The following is a 20,962-nucleotide window of genomic DNA, read 5'->3' as shown; positions in this document are numbered from 1 at the left end:
CACTCAACAAAACCCACACAACCACGCACCTTACGGGTGACACAGTTCAGTAGGAAAGACCTTCTCCACAATGGGCCCAGGGTCCTCAGTACCCCACTCAACAAATACACAGGACAGGTGAGGTCAGAGAAGCAATTTGCTGCTCGGCCACTGCTGTGGGAGCTGTGTCGGGGCAGAGGCTGCCCTCCCAGCCCCAGCCAGCGCTCCTGGGGCGGCGGGCGGCAGAGGTGCAGGAAAGACTAGGCGCGGGCTGTGGAGTCCGGCTGGGGTTCAAACCCAGGTGCCACCATTACTCAGCCTCTCTGGGCCTCTGTCTCCAACTCTAGAATCCCAAGGTGATGACACTGGCTCACCCTGCAGGAGAGTGGTGAGGATTCATACAAAATGGTGTGAATGTATTTAGCAAAGTGCCTGGGACACAGCAGGGGCCCACCCGGCGGTTCAGTTTCTTTCCTCCAAACTGCTGGGCAAGCCCTTTAACCTCATGCTTAGAATAGGGGCTACCTGGCTAAAGGGAGGCCAGCAGTGTCAGTGAGCAGCTTTTGGGGTGTCTTGGGCTCCTGCTTAGGGAGCTACAGTCCATCCCAAACAAAAAAAAGACTGAGAAAAGCTACTGATCATCAGTGGTACCAAAATCAATAAGCTTTCATACAACACCAATTTCTGAATCGTGAAAAAAATCGGGATATTGCGGCCGGACAATGCATACAACTGTCCAGAAGAAAGAGCCCCTAAAAGGCAACTTGGTCATGTCACACTCTGACGTGCGGTGACCCCATGATCCCAGGAGAGCCAACATGCCCTGATGGACAGTGACAGAGAGGCCACCACCCTGAGAAATGCCCACCAGTTGCTGGCTGGGCCACCAGTCTTCTCTGCCAGTCCTGCAATGACTCAGTCTCTACACCTAAACCAGAAATGCCAGGTTACCACCACCTGCCATACGGGTCCACCACAGAGAACACGGCGGAGGCAAAAGAAAGAGCCCCTGGGTCGCTTGACAGACGCATGATGGCCTTATAAACAGCCAGGCCTCTGGCTGGCCCAGGGCAGCTGTGGCGAGGGGCAGGGGGCCAGCAGTGGGCTCGGGCAGCTCCCCCACTGCCAGTTCCTAGGCAGGAACATCTCTGGGTCCCCGGCACGCTGACACTGTACGGCCTGTGAGGTCTAACAGTGACAGCTCCGCGTCAGTTGACAACAGCCGACTGTCTGGGAAGCACAGGTCCGAGCATAGGTTTGACCTGAGTTTCTGACAAGGTTATGGAAGAAAGGCTCAGAGTGACAGCAAGACTAGCTAAATGGCACAGAGTCCTGGAGACAGAGGACATGAGGAGGCATGCCGATGACATCACTGCCATGGCACTGGGAAGCCCACCGCTTTCGCTTACCCATGCGGTGTCTTGATATCCTGGTCCTGATGCAAATCAGAAACTGCGGGCTGCTGCCCACATCTCTGACATCCCCTGATCCCAGCAAGGGAGATGCTCAGAGAAGCCAAAGAGAGCGAGGGTGTGTGACAGTGGCTGGGCCGTCACATCCTTATATGGCTTCTCCATATCCCTGGAGCCCCAAGAGGGCTCCACGCTCACCCCGCAAGGCAGGGATTCCTGCAAAGGGATGGCCACACTGCACCCCCAAATGGACCTCAAATGGGAAGTTTCATAGGAGAACCAAGATACAGCAAAGGGGACATGCCCAAGTGAGGTGCTAAATTAAGGCACATATTGTTAAAGCCACCAGCTGAAAAAATGTCCCCCCAACTCTAAAACCTCCCGCTTCATTGAGGATGTAAAGGGTGGAGGGGGGGAGAATTTTTGAGGAGGATTTCTTTAGAGACAGCAGCTTGGGGGATGGGGGGTGGCTGCCTGGCCACCTCCCATCTCATCCCATCGAGAGGGTTTCAAGGCAGCAGGGGAAACACGTGGTGTGAGTTCTCTATGGTTAGGGACATGGTGGCGGCTGTCAGAAGCCCACCTGGGAAAACCAGAGGAGGAGAGACACGCTGGCCCTGCCTTGGTGGCAGAGAAAGCCTACGGGCAGTCTGCATACCCACAGTCTGTTGGGGGAGAGAACACCCATGTTCCCCATGGACCTGTTGTGGGCACAGGGCAGCTATAGTGGAGGGGGCACCTCAGGCCACATGCAGCAGGGCCACTGGTGTGAGCAGGCGAGAGGCTGGAGGTGGCTCTTCAGACCCCAAGGGGCCAAAGAGAGAAGAAATGTCTGCTGGAATCAAACGCAGAGGGAGGGGCCTTCGGAGGGATGATGGGGATGGTGAGCGTGGGGTGTCTGGAAGAATTCCAAAACGGTCCCCACAGAGCAAGAGTCAGCTTTAAACACCTGCAGACCACGTGGAGCTGGCTCACAGCAGCGCCAACGCAGTAAGAACCTCCCTGCCCCTGCCCCTGCCCCTGCCCCGTCCTCGCCCCCTCCCTAGTCCCAGAGAGGAGGGGCTGCAGCTTTGGCTCTTATGCAGGACTGGACATTCTAATCAGCATTTTCAGACTGGGTTTTGTGATTCTGGAAACTTAAAACACTTTTTTTGGGTTTTGTTTTTGTTTGTTTCTTTTGCGTTACGCGGGCCTCTCACTGTTGTGGCCTCTCCCGTTGCGGAGCACAGGCTCCGGACGCGCAGGCTCAGCGGCCATGACTCACGGGCCCAGCCGCTCCGCGGCATGTGGGATCTTCCCAGACCGGGGCACGAACCCGTGTCCCCTGCATCGGCAGGCGGACTCTCAACCACTGCGCCACCAGGGAAGCCCTGGAAACTTAAAACACTTTTGATAACTCAGAAGTGATCAAAAGCCAAGAGGTGGCTAGAGTTTTCACCCCAGGCAGGGGAAGAGCTTCGCCCACTGACGCAATTGTAAAGGGACAGCGGGAGACAAAAGCCAAGTTACCATGAGTCGTTCCATGGCCTTCAAAGGACCTTCACTGCCAAGGACGGGGCCTGCCAGCTTCCAGAACATCCCCCTCCACCCATCTCAGAAGACCAACTTGCAAATAGAAACTACCTGGAGGAGGCCGTGGTGCTGCTCGGCCCCTGCCCAGTGTCCCCAGCACACAGGCCCGGGAGAGGGCTGCAGGCTTCCTAAACGGCTGCCCTGAGACCCCGTCTTCAGGAAGGAAGGAAAACTCCTGCCGGGGGACATTTCCCCCGCTGTCCATTGCTGGTGACATACGGTCCAGAACTCTTCTGCATTTCGTGCTGAGCACCCTCCAAATCTCCAAGCCAACGGCTGGAGTCGTGCGTTAAGCCCAGGGAAGGGGACGTGAAGGAAGTGACAGCCAGGGCTCTGGGCTGTGCTCGCTGTTCCCTAAGGGCCTGGGCAGCTCACAGGTGACTCTGGCGGCCCCGAGTCCAGTGCTATTTCTGGTCAGTGCCCTGTCTGGGCTACTCCCCATCATCTGCGTTGACAGGACAGTCTCGTCATATCTGTTCGACACTGCTACGTTTGAAAAGATAGTCCTAAAAAATGGATGCTAGATTACATCGCTGAGTTCCTCGGGGACTGTCCAATCACAATCCTCCAAAGGTGTGGGTGGGCCATCTTGATGCTGCTGCACACTCGGCTGCCCCCCCAGGCAGCTGTTTACCTCCGAGGAAGTAACCCTGTTGCTGGCAGAGTCGCAGCAGGAGGGTGGACTGACCTTGGGGGTGAAGGCAGGATCTGCCACCAGCCTGCCTCAGAGAACTCTCTGGAGCTAAGACAAGCAGAGGAGGAGCTAGAAGGAATCCAGAAGGTCCTCTATTCTCTGGGAGGCAGGCAGGCAGCCAGCCAGCCATGGAAGCAAAAGGGCATCAGGCTCAGAACAACCAGAGATTCCCAGAGGCTGGTGTCCACCCACATTCCTGCTGCACTTGGAGACGGGCATAACCCCACGTGCACCCATCCTCCAGCAGGGGAGCTGGGCACCCCGACCTGGGAGTCACCCTCACCTGTGGTTCCTTCTGGGATCTCCGTGGGGGGCTGAGCGGCCGCCTGCTCACCGGGGGCTCCCTCATCCACTAAGGGTGCCGTCACGTCTGGAAACCACGGAGAGTCACCTTAGGGGGCCGGGATGAGCTGTGCCACACCCCTCACCTTTGCTCTTTGGGGATGCAGAGATGCAAGGAGGGGGAGGGGGAGGGGGAGGGAACTCAGCCACATGCAAAAAAGCAGCCCCACAGAGCAGGGCCCAGAGCCGTGCTCCAGCCTTGACATCTCTCCAGGGAGCATATCAATACTCTGAGTGGCACCCATGCATGAGACACCCAGGCCGTCTGCCAGGAAAGCCAGGACAGCCCCCTGTAAACACTGCAGTGAGAGGGATGGCTGGGGACGGTCGCAAGTGTTTTAAGGAGGAAGTGTTGAAAATCAGATGACTGGTCACAGGTGTTTGATCCTTAGAGCAGGGCAGAACAGGAGAATGGGATTGGGACCAAGGCAGTGCAGGAACCCTGCAGTCAGGGCTGGAGTCTATGGCTCTGCTGGGAGGCTAGCTTTGGGCAAGTCCTTCATCCTCTTAGGGTCTCAGTTTTCTCATCTACAAAATGGGAGTATCACCACCAGGTGACCTCCAAGTTCTCTTCCAGTTCTAATCCCCCTGTCTCCCGGAGCCCATGACCCATGGTTTAAAACCACAGACTCCCCTGGGTGGCAACGAACAGGCCGGCCCTGTCTGGAGTCAGGTGCTTGACAACAGGCCCACAGATGGATCCACCTTCAGAGCAGAGGCTGGAGGAAAAGATCCACCACCAGGAGCTGCTGTTGGTCTCTCATCGAGGTGAACACTTCCAAATCGGCATTCTTCCCTGAGCAATGCCCTGGCATATCCCCAGGCCATTCTGGGCAAACATAAGGAGTTGTCAGCTTTGAAAGCTTCCCAAGAGCCTGACTCAGGTTCGTCAAAAGGAGTCCATTTTATTACAGTTGTCTTGGGAGCAGCCTGGCAGAGTCCAGCCCCAGCAGACTCCCCCATTCCCTGCAGGGCCAGAGCTGAAGCTCTTGGGATGCACACATGGACAGGGTCCAGAATGCAGCAAGACTTGGTTGGTAGATTCTTCCAGAATAAAGCTGATTTGGAAGGTTGGCATAAAATCTGGCATTAGTGTTTCAGGACCTTCTCAGGGCAGTAGGCAACTTGCAAAACTGTCCTAACAAGATCAGCAGGCTATGTCTTAACATCACTGGCTCTAAGAAGGAGAGCAAACAGCATTTGGTCTGGTATTCTCTTCACTAGGCTGAGAACCTCAGAGGTTGGGGTGGGGGGGCAAAGGTGGGGAAGGGCCACATCCACTATATCTTCCACGGATGCACCATCAATTGGCAGGCACTTGACAGCCACTTTCTGAATTCATCCAAAGGTGGACTCTTGGGGAGATGCTGGGGCCAGGTTCTCATCAAAGTCATGGGCAGGGCCCAGGGAAGTGCTGAGAATAGAACCTTGGAGACGATGGAGAGATGGAGGGGCAGATACTGCCGACTGGTTACTCAAAAGCCATTCTCAATGCCCTTATCCCTTGATTTTTCTTGCTAAAGAGCCTGGAAGGCAAAATGCTCAATGTCCCAGCCTCCCTTACAGCCAGGGGTGGCCGTGAGACCCAGTTCTGGCCAATGATACATAAACAGAAGTTGGTTAGGTGGGGCCTGCAGAAAAACTGTTGCTTTCCTAATAAAAAGGGCACACATTTGGTTTCAGGGTTCTTTTGGCTTTGCTACTTTCTTTCTTCTTTGAAGGCAGATGTGATGCCTGGAGGTACAGCAGCCATTCTGTAACCATAAGGCAACAATCCAGCCATTAGTGATGGCAGAAGATAAAATAGTTGACACTGAGAAGCTGCTGCCCAAGTCCAGACATTTTGTTATGTGAGACAAATAACCTCTTCATATGTATGTCACAGTTAGTTGGGTTTTCCATTACCTGCGATCAACACAGTCTTGACTGATATAGATGGGAAGCAAGAGAAGATGGTCAAAATCAGGACCAAGGAACACTTCAGGAAATACATCAGCAGCTTTGTAATAACTTAGACACCAAATGTCTACAGAGGACAGGTTAGAAGATGGGCTGGGACTAACACCATGGCCAAGGTCCAGACACCGAGGCCAAGCTCAAGAAATGAAGGCTACTAAACCAAGACCAGTCCCAAAGTGTGAGCTTGGAGATGTGCACTGACCTGCCCTTTCCTCAGCCAAACGGCTGCTTTAGGACCTGGTGGCTCATGAAAGAAGTTTGGGGACGACAATGGGCAGGGGCTTTGTGGAGCTGAGGTCAGGCCCTGCTTTGCCACAGGTCCCAGCCTGTTCAAGTGTGGCTGCCTCAAAACTCAACACACGATGAAGCTGCCCATACCTGACCCTAGCGAGCAAGGCATCAAAACAGAGCGTGGCTCCCACAACATCCGGGGCCTGAGCCCTGTCCTGCAAAGCACTGAGCGAGCTATCTCTCAGCCAGAGGGAGAGGCAACAGCAAATGCAGCCAGGAAGGGCGGCACGTATGAGCTCAAAGCGTGGCTAAGCGCAGGCTGGAGCATGGAAGGAGCTGCTTGAATAAAGCCATGAGAAGAGGGAGGCCCCACCTTCCGCCGTTGGAGTGCTCTTAGCATCAGAGGTTTCAGAGCCTGGTTCCTCAGATCCATCATCAGCCGGGGTCTGCAGGGGAGATTCTGGAACATATACAATGAGCCCCTCAGAATGGCTGCCTCTCTCCACCCCTGCTTTCGACCTCAGAGGACCTTGGGGACAGTGTCTTTTGGAGCTGAAATCACCCAGCGTGGAACCCAGATGGATGGACTACAGCCACATGATAAAACCACAAAGGGGACCAATCCCACCCCCACCCCAACACAGCTGGGCCCCCAAACCAGGGTCACCAGGCAAAGAGGCACACAATGTTTACCTGTTCTGGGACGAGAGGAGAAATTGCCTTTTAATTAGCTTGTGGTTTCAATTGAGACAAAGGCTCTTATATTGACAAACGGGCAGCTGACACCAGAAAGCTAAGCCACAAGTAAACTTGGGGCTTTGTGTTTCCCTACTGAAGAGATTCATGGGAGATCACTGCCATGAATTAATGACAATTAATGACCTGGGAAAACACTCAGAGATCCAACTCCTTCCTCTGCCAAGGAATTAGCTCAGGGCAGACACAGTACCTACTTCTAACTGTACACTTGTCTGTGCCTCCAAGTACCGCCCAACACCTGAAATGTCAGCCATCGCTACTTATAAGAAAACTGTCCGTTCAGAATCCAAAGCCAAGGGAGCTCTGATGGACTCTGCAAAAGCCACTCCACCTGGGGTGGGGGTGGCCTTGGAGATAGAGGACAGGGAGCTGGTTCTGCATGAAGCAGGCTCACGAGACGAAAAAAGGCAAGTGGTGTTCTAGTACACTTCGAGATCAGACACGTCGCACCCTCTGCTAGAACACCATCCCTGGACACTCAGCCCTGGCTGCACCCATCCAGCCAAAGAAGGGCTGATTCTAAAGAAGCTTCCGGTCCTAGAGCTTGCAAAAACCTGCCAACTCCCTCAAGTAGGCTCTGGACACATGGTGAGGGAGCATGATGCAGACTGTCTGCCGGGTCTTATTACGGACCAGCCTCGACTGTCAGAGCACAGAAGCCTATGGGTGTGACGGTGCCTCAAACACTTGTCCCCCAAACACCCCTCCCCCAATCCATCCCCAGCCTACAACGGTCATCATCTGCTTTATCCTTGTTAAATTTCTTGGAGGGAGGGAAGGAAGGAGGAAGAAGCCTCTTCTGAGGGTCTTCTGGAAGGTCTAACAAGTTAACTCGTTAACACCTTTTAATTCAGGTGGGTGCATTATTTTATCGGTTAACCAGCTTTTACCCACTTTGCAGCTCTCTTTGCCTCTATCTAATCCTATTCCAACTTTTAGCATCAATGCAGATGCTCTTTGTTTTAGTATTTTACATGTGGTTTCTTGTCATTATTCAAAAAAGTCTCTGTCACTTATCTAAAATGTTGCTTGTAAAGTGACACCTTCTGTCAAGTCACACTGTTCACTCCCCATATAAAAACAACTCATTCTAAATCCTTAGTAGCAAGAACAAATTTGATGAGAACTATGAAAATCTCTTAGGTATCAACTTGCTTTCTTGGCAAGTACATTCTTTGGGTAAGTTTGTTTAAACTGTCTTCAAACACTTTCAAAGCAGTGACAAAAAGGTTATTAGCATCATAAAATTTGCATATATATATTATACATATTCATACATACATCTGTTTCAGGAGAGAACTTCCAATCACGTTTTATGTTAAAAGAATTGAGGAGTTTCAGTAAACATACTTTAAGCACCTCTGAGACACGAAATAAATTGGTAAATTTGTTCTTACTTTACAAATTGAATTTCGTTTCTCTTTCAAAAAATAAAAGTGGTAAAAACCACTTTTTTTCCCGGACTTTAAAAAAATGAACTTTTTATTTGAGAACAGTTCTAGATTTACAGAAAAACTGCAAAGATAGACCAGAGAGGATACCCCACACCCAGTTTCCCAAATTGTTAACATCCTACATTATTATGGTACATTTGTGACAACACAATATATATATTTTAACTTAATTTTTAAACCAGGCTACCCTAAACAGAGCATAATTTTTCTTTTTTTCTTTTGGCTGGTGGGATCTTAGTTCCCTGACCAGGGATCGAACCTGGGCCACAGCAATGAAAGCGCCAAGTCCTAAGCACTGGACTGCCAGGGAATTCCCAAGAGCATCATTTTTTCATTGGCACAATTCATCTGGGGCAGAGTTCAGTATGCTGGGATTCTAAGTTGGATTCCACCCACAAGAGTTTAATAACTGGAGCTTCAAGGAGACTTGGCTAAGGGGTGACCAGAGGCAAAAACAGCTGACCTGGAGCTGAAGGCTATATACTAGCCCCATAATCTCACACGAAACTTTGTCATCTGTAAACTGGGGAAGGCAACCTCCGCCTTCCCTGGTTATTGTGAGCACTACCTGAGACGTCGGTGGCTAACGCCCTTTGCCAACTTTTGTAGAGTCCTACAAAAATGCCTGAATTATCTTTTTTTTTTTAAAGATTTTTTTTGATGTGGACCATTTTCACAGTCTTTATTGGATTTGTTACAATATTGCTTCTGTTGTTTTTATGTTTTGGTTTTTGGGCCACATGGCATGTGGGATCTTAACTCCCCAAGCAGGGATCAAACCCACACCCCCTGCATTGGAAGGCAAAGTCTTGACCACTGGACCACCAGGGAAGTCACCTGAATCATCATTTTAAGGAAGTCCCATTATAAGTAGGGAAGCCATATACTTTATCACCCAAACAGGGACACTTGAAAGTGAAAGCAGCCATTGATACTGAGGCAGAACACGCATGTGGAGGGATGGTGGGCTCAGGTCCTCAGATGAGGGAGCTCTCAGGGCCCAGCTGCCGTTCCAACCCCTTGGGGAGTTGAAAATTAGCAGCTCCGGCTGGAGCCAGGCTGTGGCCCGGGAGAGGTCAGAATGCACGTTTCGTGCCACCATTGGCGCCCTTCACCAGGAGGGGAGGGTCGAGCCGAATGGGAGCAGGCATTTCCCCTCACCCAGAGCTTCGGGCTGGGTGTGCTCCCAAGAAGGCCAGAGGGTGGCCTCTGAGCTCCGGGGACAGCCCGTTTCTTCCCTCACCTCCCCCACCTTGGAGCCCACTTGTCTGATTCCCAACCTCTGCCTCCTAATATGTTCTCTGCTTCAACAGGTACAGAGAAGTCAGCCTTTGAAACAAGGCCCCCCAACGAGTCCTGAAGCGTCTCCAAGGTAGGGATGTTTTCTCCATGTGCTCCCCCAACCCAGGCCTCCTTCTGGTAACCCCGCCTCTTCCAGGGAACCTTCCCAGATAGATGTACCCAGAAGAGTTCCCTCCCCACCTTGGAGCTCTACCACTGCCATCGACACCGCACACCCCAGGCTTGTTATTTTTAGCATTAAAAGAGAAAAGTAGACTGCCATTTCATCTCCTTAGAAATGGGTCTAGAAGACAGGGACCTCGTCTTTCTTATCCCGGGGCTGCACGGTGGGCTGCTCCAGGGGGCACTGGCCACCAGTGACACTGTGGGCAGAGGGTTCCTTATGGTACAACCCAGTGCCCTACAGGTCCTCTTGGTGCTCCCATCAGCGATGCAGAGACTAGCATTTGGAGCCAGAGAGAGGGCTCTGTGTGCTCCACGGGGCTCCCCGATCTCGGTGGTCAGACAGTGCAGTGAAGGGGAGAGAGGAGGCCAAGCCAATTGGGCCAAAAGACTGTACTATAGAACATTTAGAGGTTGATGTGGTTTATTAAGGTATAATAGGGACAGTAAGAAACCCAGAGCTAACCAACTCTGGCCAAATAGGGGCCAGACAGGCCTATTAAGGAAGAGAAAAAAATAATGTATAAAGTCATGTATTTTGTATGCAATAAATCCTGCTGATTTATAGGTTAACGGGTATGGTTAAAGACTCAACAGAGCACCCTTGTATTAATTAGACCAACAAGCCTCCAGCAATCTTTATCATACTATAGCCACCTATGTGGCAAACTCTCCTTTGCAAAAGGCAGATTTTCAAGTAGCCTCACATTTTGAGTTCTGTTGGCTTACACAAATTAATGAGGTTTCAAGTCTGTTGACAATCTAACACAATAAGGTATTTAAAACTCCTTTAAAACTCAGGATGCGAACTTTTCCTGCCAGCCCTTTCCAGAGCCATCGGGTCGGCCGTGATCCCCACAGCGCCTGGGCCCGTTACGCAGGGCTGTGCACTCACCTTTCAGGCCATGCTCCACGTCACCCTCGTGGTCTTGCAGCAGGGTGTAGTCCTCCTGAGCATGATCTTCCATCACGTTGAACTCCTGGCGGGGTTCAGCCATCCTGGTTCAAAGCCCACCTGGGGAATGAAGATGGGAGGTGAGGGCTGGGATGCTGTGCTGAGGCTAAGTGCTTGGGGGTGGGGTAGGGGGCAGGGAGAGAGAGGTGCTACCTCCCCAGTTCACAGCAGGCAGATTCCCACCTCCCCTCTCAACAACCAGATGCCCAACCTCATCCGCGGGGTGTATCGCTGCCAAAGTGTGACTTACTTGTATGTGCACTTTTATTTCACTGGCATCACATCAGTTCATGTCCAAAACCATCAGGTGGGCAGGTTCAGCAGGCCTGACTTGTTACTATGCTCACTGCTCTTTCCACTTCATTAAAAAGTAAATGCTGCTGACTGGGAGTTTGATGGGGTTTTTTTTTATTTTATAAATTTATTTATTTTTATTTTTGGCTGCATTGGGTCTTCGTTGCTGCGCACAGGCTTTCTCTAGTTGCGGCAAGCGGGGGGCTACTCTTTGCTGCAGTGCCCGGGCTTCTCGTTGTGGTAGCCTCTCCCGTTACAGAGCACGGGCTCTAGGCGCACGGGCTTCAGTAGTTGTGGCATGTGGGCTCAGTAGTTGTGGCACACGGGCTTTGTTGCTCTGCAGCATGTGGGATCTTCCCAGACCAGGGCTCAAACCCCTGTCCCCTGCATTGGCAGATGGACTCTTAACCTCTGCGCCACCAGGGAAGTCCCTGATGGTTTTTTTTTTTTTTTTTTTACTGAGAGGCAAGACATCAGCTGGGCACTGCTGGTGAGGAAAAGGAGGCACAGAGAAGCAACGTGATCATTTAATCACACGCTGCTGTGCCATGGAATCAACTTGACCTGGGTGTCCCAACTCCCCAGCTCTGGGTCAGGTGGCCCTCCGGGGTCAGGGACGGGCTTTCACTCACCTCACTGGTTCCCACCAGGACCCTCAGGTGTGCATTCTGAGGGCCAGGCTACATCCTTAACAGGGCACAGTGCAGGGGCATGAATTTGGGGCCGAAGAGCAGCATGCACTCCCCTCCCCCAAAAGCCCCAGCTGAGAGGTGGCTTCAGCTCAAGAAAGTCCACTAGAAACGATCATTTAATCATACTCTGCCCTCTTCCTTACTGAGAATATTTAATTCTTTGTCTTAAAAATAACTCATAACTTTGAATTTCTGAACTTTTGAGTATGTCATTTTGCTGTGGTTCATTCATGTTACTTTGGATTATTCCATGTTTGACATTTTTATCTCTGTAATTTGAGTCTCTTGTATTTTACTTTGATATCTTCCTTTTAAATGATCTAGTTATCTCATATTATTTATTTTCTACTTTATAGTTTTTCTTATCTTTGAAACTCCCCTGTTCTAGCTGCTTCTACTTCCTCCCTTTAAACTTTTATAATTTTTGATCTTGGTTTTTATTTCTTACCCTTTTAAAATCTCAGTAATGTCTTGATTTATTTTACATATATTTATTTGATTTATTACATATATTTATATAAAGATATGTGATAAATACATATATATTGCTATATATGTAATAAAACATATCTAAGTAAACATATTTATTTACACATATTTATTGGTTTGTTTTACATATATTTATTTATATCCTTATTTTTTCATTATTTTTACTTTGAATTTTCACTCCAGATTCATGTTAGCGTTTCACTTAATATTTTAAATTTTTTGAGATAATTTTAGACTTATAGAGACTGTAAAAGTTGCCCAGAGGGTCATTAACCTTTTGAAATCCCTTTAAAATATATTTCCCTGTTATCTTCTATCTTTCTAAACTTTTAGGTTGCTTTTTCTTTTAATCTCTCTTTTTTATAATTGTAACTTTTATCATTTTTTATAATTCTGACGTAAATTTAGTCTTCATTTTTAAAATTTGGGAGGCCATTTCCCTTTCTTTACTGCCTTTCATTTATGTTCTTACCTTTATTCTAATTTTGTTTGCTTTCTTTACTTTAAATCTCTAGTTTTCCTTTATAATTTGTTAATAGTTATCCTCTATATGTTTCTGTTCTCATTTCACAGGCTGTTTTTCAGTAGCCGTAGGCGAGTTGTCAGGGGGAGAACTGGTAACACAAACTGGAGAGGACAGGCCTTTCTCCTCCAAGCCTCCACTGTACTAGCTCTCTGGCTTCTGTGATCAATGAGTAATTCTGCCATGGGCCAGGTGTGGAGGGCGTACCTGATGTCATGCATTGTCAAAATGCATTATGAGTGGCCAAATGTTCTAAAATCCATAGTCTTACTAAGCTCTGACAGGTATTGGGCAAGTCATATAAATGGTGGGCTACAGGGTGGGAGGGTCCACCTGGGGCAGACACTCCACCTAATACTTCCCAGACTGACATAGGTGTGGGGAGACAGCCAGCCTCTGGCACTGTGTTTATACCAGCTGGCCACTGGCATACTCAGGTCCAGCTCCATTTCTCTCCTTTCTAGGCAGGACACGCTGGTGTGGGTGTCTGAGCTCTCTCCTCCACCCACGATGTAGGATAAGAAGATGGGAGGGCTTAGGATGGTTCTAAGAATGAGGTCAGTGAGACCTCCTCTGGGTGAGGCAGAGGGTGGGTGGCCTGGCCCCTCCTAGGCAGCTACTTTTCATTCTGACCGAGGCCCTTGTCTCTCAGAGAGCTCTTGGGAGAGGCATCTGAGGCTGATCATCTCCAAACCTTTGATATCTCCCCAAGGATGAGCAGGATTTTATCCTGGGAAGATCAAAGCTCCATTCATCCTTCAAGACTTAGGATTTGGTGGTGATATTCTCTACCCTGAGATATACGGATGGTCTGTTTCTCTTAGAAAGCCCCCAAACAAGAACCCCTGTGCTAAGAGGAACAAGTTTCATTATCAAAGGAGTCACCTACTGCTTCCCACCCAACTCTAGGAAGTAACGCCTCCCTCGCTGCTTCCTGGTGAAGCCTCTCTCAGGAAGTCCCTGGTCACTGCCCAGCTGCTCGTGCCCGGGATTGGTCCGTGAGTCACCTCACCTGCTGACTCACCAGGAGCCCCACCCGGGAGCGGTGGAATCCTCCCAGAAGCGCAAGGCCTCCCAAACTGGCTGGAGACACTACACCTGGCCCTGGCGAGCCAGATCAGACAAATCAGGTCGTCCTGTTCAACGTGCAGCTAAGGTTTTACTGAACACTAAGAAGTGTAATGAGCCCCGTGGTTTTGTTTTGTTTTGTAGATTTGATCAATTCCTTTCAAGGACTAAGTTTTCCCATTTGGAACATGGTGGCTGGAAGTGTAAAAGTAAAAATCTGATGCACTGGCTTCTTTTATAAAGTGCCCATTTACATCCTTTGCTTCTCTGTCATGCCTCAGTGATCACTGTAATGATTTGAATGAGTTCTTAATCTATGAGTGACATGAACTCTTTATCATATTTGTGGTTAATAGCTTCTCCTTTTACTTTGGTTTCTTTCTTTTTTTTTTCTTTTGGCCACACCACACAGCTTGTGGGATCTCAGTTCCCCAGCCAGGGATTGAACCTGAGCCATGGCAGTGAAAGCCCGAATCCTAACCACTAGGTCACCAGGGAACTCCCCGTTTTGGTTTCTGACGGCTTCTACTGACGGGTTTTACTTTTTATACAGTCAAGTCTATTTTTCTTTGTGATTTATTCCATTGCTCTATAGTACGTAAAGATCCTAAATATTTTCTACTGGTTTTTTAGTGATCTAATTCTTTGTATTAAATTTATTAATTCATCTAGAATTTGTTTAAGTGTATGATATGAGGTGGGAATCTAAAAAATTTTCTCCCAAATACAATAGCTAAACCAATGGGCTCAGCCCTATTCACAGAACAATCTGCCCTCTTTCCCCAGGTGAGTGAACCATCTATTCTGCTCCATTCACCTGTCAATTTGGGTGCTAGAGCCTCCCGATTTAAGTGTTGAATCTCCAGTCTTATTTTCTAGGTGGCTCAGACACGCTCATCTTCTTTTTTCAAAATTGTTTGAACTTCTTGCACATTTTCTCTACCAGATGCTCTTTAGAACATTTTTTCCTCAAATTCTCAAAATTCCATTGGGATTTTGGCTAGAACTGCATGACGAGCCAAAACGATAAAAGTTGCTATCTTCACAATATTTAGTGTCCCCACCCAAGAGCAAGGTATGTTTTCCTGTTTTTCTCTGTCTGCTTCCCCACCCAGGCTTTTGCTCTTGCCCAGTTCTCCAGGGTGTCTGCGGGTTTCAGCTGACCTGGGGCAGTCTCTACCTGAAGGAGATGAAGACCAAATAGCCTTCCTACACCTACTGCCATCCTTCCTATTCCTTTTAATTTTCTTACAGCAATGCATCTTGATTCTAGAAAGCTCCTTGGGTAAGCCAGGACAACAGTGGACACCATTTTTGGCAGTTTTGGAATATTAACAGCATCTGTTTATTTGAGTCATGACTATTAGCCAGTCTCAGGGGCTTCAGAGAGAGAAAGCGAATCTCTGTAATACAACAGCCCCAAGAGAGGAATTATCCTCACTTTCTAGATGAGGAAACAGGCTCAGAGAGGTTCAGGAACCTGCTGAGGGTCACACAGCTAGTAAGAGGCAGAACAGGATATGAACTCTGATCTTTTGATGCTAAAACCCATCTTTCGGATATTGTATCATATCACTGCCTTCCCAACAGAGAGTTAAAAAACATAGCCCTTTCGTCCCCTCCAGGACCCAGAGAAATGACCCTGTCCCGGCTGGATGGAATTAGAGTCGAGGAGGTAAGAAGAAAGCCCGTGTCAGGGGCTGGTCCCGCACCCTGGCTCACCAGGCTCCAAGCAGGACGCTCTGCCTGTGCAGTCCAAGCCCGGGAGGAGCTTTTTGTATCCTAGAGCCCCCTCCCTGAAGGCGCTGGGTGTGCTGTTTCGGGCGGAGCTGCAGCCCTCGCTAGGGGGCAGCACATCCCGGGGCGCAGTGCCCGCTCGCTGCAGCCCAGCCACCGGCCAGCTTCATCCCCCAGGCAGCACTGCAGGCTCCCCGGGCCGCTGCCGTGACTCAGCGGGATCACCGCCACCAGAACAGGTGGCTCTGTCCAAAAAAAGGACGCTGGCCCTTAAAACTCCCTCAGGTTAAAAACTCAACTGGAATTAGAGAGTGGTGATATTGCACAACTTTGTGACTATACTTAAGTCACTGAATTGTACACTTCAAAGGGTGGATTTTATGGCATGTGACATATCTCAATAAAGCTGTTATTAAAAAAACAAACACCCTAAATGGATCTCTCAGATAGTTGAAGATCAAGTAGAGAGAAATCTAAAAATAACCTTAAAATGAACTTTGATCTCCAAGGTTATTTTTGGCTCCCGCATCCCATCTTTCCTTTGCTCTGGTCCCTTTTCTGCACCATCATGAATTTGCCAGTGCGTTCAGGTGGAAAACAGGATTCCTCATGACAGGAGCCATGTTTCAAGCATTTCCAGGTATTGACTCATTTAATCAACACAACTGCCCCTATTATTATGTCTACTTCTACAGAGGGGGAAACCGAGGCACAGAGAGGTTGAGTAACTTGCCCAAGGTCACACAGTAAACATGTAATGGAGTCAGGGCTCAAAGCCCAAGCAGGCTGGCACCAGAATCTGACCTTGTGAGGCCGACTGACACCGTGATTAAATCAAGCAGTGACTGAGATCACCCATTTCAGGAACATAAGGACCCACTCAACTGAGTGAAAGCTTTCGTTTCCTTTGAAAACTTTCTCTTTGTATTTACAGTCTATTCTTCAATGCTTACGGTTCAACTGTTTTATTTTAAGATATAAAGATTAGTGAAAGGGCAGGCATAGTAGTCTCCTTGGCGGAGGTGAAGTCTGGGCCCAAGGTCATTAGGAAATCCCTATACTTAAGAAGCGGGGAACCACCTGCATCTAAAGAAAGAGGAAGAGCCTCCAGGGTTCAAGAAAACACTGGGCTGGCTCGTGGCAACTCTGCTGCTTCAGATGCTCTTCCCTCACAGCTAATCCCAACCGGGAGCTGCATCTCCTTTTGTGTTGCCCCTCTTCTCTCCCGCCCCCGACAGGCAGGTGGCACCCAGCACCCAGGCACTGTGGGGAAGTTCTCAGGAAGACTTGCTGGAGGGAAGATGGCCTGGCAAACCTCAGAGGAACTCTAAAGTGTGAGCTTGTGCTCACATCCTATCACAGGGTACCAGAGAATGTTCTAGAACCAAATCTGAACAATAATAATGATACTACCCGGATTTCAAGCAGAACTGCCAAATTAAGTGCAGAGAAGATAAAGGAGTCCACAGAGAGGAAAGACTTAGGTTGGTGAGAAGAAACTGGAATAATCCCGGGCCTCAATCCAAAGAGAACAATCAACAGTTGTATGAAAGCATGAATGAAGGCCGCTTTCTCGGGGGAGGTGGTGTTGCTGTGCACACACCATGTGTCATGGCTGATGTCAGCCGGCTGACGTCCACCACTAAGAAAATCCACCAACTGTGTCGGAGAGGACAATTCTGGTTTTAAGCTCAAGGATTCTGTTTTATTTCTTTTACCTCCTTTGTAACTGCTGGTATAGTCAAACAGCGCTGTAGCATCTGTTAGGATGATACGGCGTGCTTGGGTGGCCTTTGTTTTCAGAACTGCAGCAGTTTTCCCTCCAACCCCCTTTCTGATCAGTTAGCCTTCAGCGAGGACAGCACTGCCATGTGACACCCCTACGGGGGGTGGCGGCAGGCTGCTGAGCCTCTGTCCCGTTCAGGGACTGCCAATGGCCCTGGTCACCACTTAACTGTATCTGAGATGAATCCCCTGAACTCAGAGCACCAAATGGATAAAAAGCCATCTCTTTTGATGTCAAAGCTGGGAAAACCACAGCGAAAAATTGCTTTTTTTTTCTAGGGCAAGCCACTCTTAATCCTGAGAGAGAGAGGGAGAGACAGAGAGAGAGAGAATTTATTGTTTTATAAAAGTGATTCATAGTCATTATTAAAAAGTTAAATACAGGGCTTCCCTGGTGGCGCAGTGGTTGAGAGTCCGCCTGCCGATGCAGGGGACACGGGTTCGTGCCCCGGACCGGGAAGATCCCACATGCCGCGGAGCGGCTGGGCCCGTGAGCCATGGCCGCTGAGCCTGCGTGTCCGGAGCCTGTGCTCCGCAGCAGGAGAGGCCACAACAGTGAGAGGCCCGCGTACCGCAAAAAAAAAAAAAAGTTCTGGAGGGGGACTTTTAAAGTCCCCCCCACCCTGCCCTTTTTTTTAAGCCATCCATGATCTTCCCTGAATAAATATTTCTGTAGCCGGCACTATTTACACATTTCATCTCAGTTAATCCTCACAATGACCTATGTGAGGAGGAAATGTTATTATCTTATTATCCCCATTTTTGCATTGATGCTCAGTAGCCCCGGCTGAGTGAGGATGCACGCGTGGCTTTGAATCTGCAGCCCTAGCCTCCAGCTGGACACAGGGTGGGTCTCTGGAGACCTTCACCGACAAATCATGAAGCCCCACTCTGAAGCCCTGATATAGGAGGAGCCATTCCAACTGCACCTCTGTGAGATACACGGGTCATCTTAGCTCCATTTTGCAGCTGGGGAGACTGAGGCACAGAGAGGCTAGAGATAGTGCCAGAGCTGGGGACAGAGTGTGGCGTGTAGTGATTTCCTGGAAAGCTCAGCTTAGGGCTAGGAAGTCGCTGGGAGGAATGATGTCAGGGGCGTGAGGACACGGCTGTACCTGATGTTGAATGGGCCCCCCACAGGGTCTTGAAATGAAAGCATCCTCAAAACTACCTCAGCAGCAGGGTCTTGCCTCAGCAGCAAGTCAGGTGCTGGGAGGCCTCTCAGAGGCACCTCGGGCCATTTGCCAAAGACCATTATGGGTTCTCGGGAGCACCTGCTTCTCTATTAGCCATTCCTGGGACTGATGAATAGCACTTAGCCTGCCCCCTCTCAAGGCCCTCTGAGAACACTGCGCGGCTTCACCCTCCCAGCAGGGGCTGGGGAGGCACCCTCCAACCTGCCCCCAAAGGTGAGCCTGGAGGGTCCCTTGCTTCGCTTCCCCTTGGACCTGGGTCTCTCCCATGAAGCAGGGTCTCATGATCCAGAGATGCCATACTTGCATGTACCCTGAGAGGCCACTCAGCCCTAACGCCTCTCGTGGAATTCACCAAGTCCAGCCTTGTTAGTTGCATGAACAGCTGGACTCCTTGTGTCCTTGGTTTCCAAGGTGTAGGCACTGGCTCCAAATCTTCCTGAGGACCTTATTGCCGGTTCAGACTGCTCCATGGATTTGGGTAGAAAGGACACGTGGTGTGAAGTCCAGAGCCCTGGGTTCTAGGCTTAGGAGGGACCACTCACTGGCTGGTCGATGCTGGGCCAGTCACTTGCCCTCTCTGAATCACAGATTCTTCATTTGTAACATGGGCACGAGGACACCTGTGTCACAGGGTGGCTGTGAGGGTCACTGGCAAAATGCACGTGAGAGAGAGTGCTTCAGTGAACTGTGATGTTCTAGACTGATGCTTGGTACTGTTGTATGACACGTGGGTTCTGAGCAAGGAGAGGATATCTGAGGATGGGAAGAGGAGGCCTAACCTGAAGGGATAAAATCAGGGGCCAATACAAGAGCCTGTGTGCTTCTGCCCTGAAGGAGGGGGAGAAAGAGCATGAAGACGTGTGAGAGGCACCTCTGGGTCAGCCCAGGGAGAGGAGGAGAAGCGAGGGGGTCCTTCCAGGAAGGTCTCGGAAGTGACAGAGCAAAGGTAAGCATCGGGGGAGAACTGGGGTGTCTCTGCTCCCCACCCCTCCCAGCACTGGCACCCGGAGCACGGAGGAGACAGGGGAGGTGATGCGGAGAAGGTGATGCCGGGAGGTGGGGAGAGACGAATTGTCCACACCCGTCTTGGCAGCGAAGGAGGCGGAAGTCTGAGAGGCCACATGCAATGACCAGAAATGGGCTCTTTTTGCTACAACATTTCATTAGATCGAACAACAAGGAAGAAGCGGAGGGGAGAGGAAACGAGGAAGGGAAGGTGGTAGTTCTGAGGATGCTTTCATTTCTACTTTTTGAGTCTGAGGACACACCCTGAAGGACGCGGGGCACAGGAGGATGGCGTAGTCTGTCTCTAATCGGCAATGTCCGTCAGTAATGAGCAACCTGAACTCAGCACGGCTGGAAGGACGGAAAACAAATAGTGTCCTTTGAACCCATGGGAGAAAGACCACCCAGGTCAAGCACACCGTCCCTGAATTACCCCCTTGACAGAGGTGCCCACACAGCATCAGGGGCGGAGTTGACAGTGCATTTCAGGGGCGTGGAGCACACACCGGGGTCAGGCTGTCTGGGTTCCACTCCAGATCTGCCATTTACTAGCTGGGTGGCCTTGAGTAAGTCACTCAACCTCTCAGAGCCTTCATTGCCTTGTCTGTAAGATGTGGGGATTAAACGAGTTAATACAGTAAACGCAATCGAAGTGCCAGCTGTGGTTATTATCATGACAACATTATCACCCATTATTTGAGCCAAACCTTTCTGTATCCTGTTTGTATTTTCAGACTAAACAGCTTCTCAGGGCCCAGAGCCCCACCCCATATTGGATCCAACGACACATGGTGCCCCCTTGGCCCTCCCGATGCAGCCTCTGGCCAGGCAGGGCAGATGGTGTACCCGGTGAGGTCATCCCCTGGTCCCGTGACTCCTGGAGACGGGGCCAAAACCGTGTCCCGGAGCATGCTGTGTGAAGCTGACCCCTTTGTGAGGAGGACAGGGGAGAAGCGAACACACTGGCATGGAGAGAGCTCCATCCTGTATCACCAAGGGAAAAAAGCAGTTTTAGAAATGTGCATGCACAGAATGTTTATAAACAAGACAGTAGCATATATATGCATATGTGCAGACAAGAAATCGCAAAGGGGGCTTCCCTGGTGGCACAGTGGTTGGGAATCCACCTGCCAATGCAGGGGACACGGGTTCAAGTCCTGGTCCGGGAAGATCTCACATGCTGCGGAGCAACTAAGCCCGTACGCCACAACTACTGAGCCTGCACTCTACAGTCCATGAGCTACAACTACTGAGCCCGTGCGCCACAACTACTGAAGCCTGCGCGCCTAGAGCCCGTGCTCCGCAACAAGAGAAGCCACCTCAATGAGAAGCCCGCGCACCGCAACAAAGAG

At 50.0% G+C, this 20,962-nt stretch overlaps 1 protein-coding gene across 10 annotated transcripts in view; it reads right to left on the bottom strand.

Moving 5' to 3' along the window:
• The window catches only part of MAPT (microtubule associated protein tau), a 101,154-nt gene that overhangs the window by 36,693 nt on the left and 43,499 nt on the right, over positions 1–20,962 (bottom strand). For all 10 annotated transcript variants that reach the window (XM_082603436.1, XM_082603439.1, XM_082603438.1 and 7 more), the window contains exons 2-4: positions 10,762–10,881; positions 6,563–6,649; positions 3,941–4,027 (exon numbers count right to left, since the gene is read on the bottom strand). In XM_082603436.1, the coding sequence (XP_082459562.1) occupies positions 3,941–4,027; positions 6,563–6,649; positions 10,762–10,864 (277 nt within the window). In that variant the 5' untranslated portion in view covers positions 10,865–10,881. The remainder of the gene's footprint in view (positions 1–3,940; positions 4,028–6,562; positions 6,650–10,761; positions 10,882–20,962) is intronic.

The sequence above is a fragment of the Mesoplodon mirus genome (assembly GCF_964341445.2).
Source record: "Mesoplodon mirus genome assembly, chromosome: 18".
In the NCBI taxonomy this organism is placed as follows: domain Eukaryota; kingdom Metazoa; phylum Chordata; class Mammalia; order Artiodactyla; family Ziphiidae; genus Mesoplodon; species Mesoplodon mirus.
Note: the sequence above shows the minus strand (reverse complement) of the source record. Positions and strands in the feature narration are given on the sequence as shown.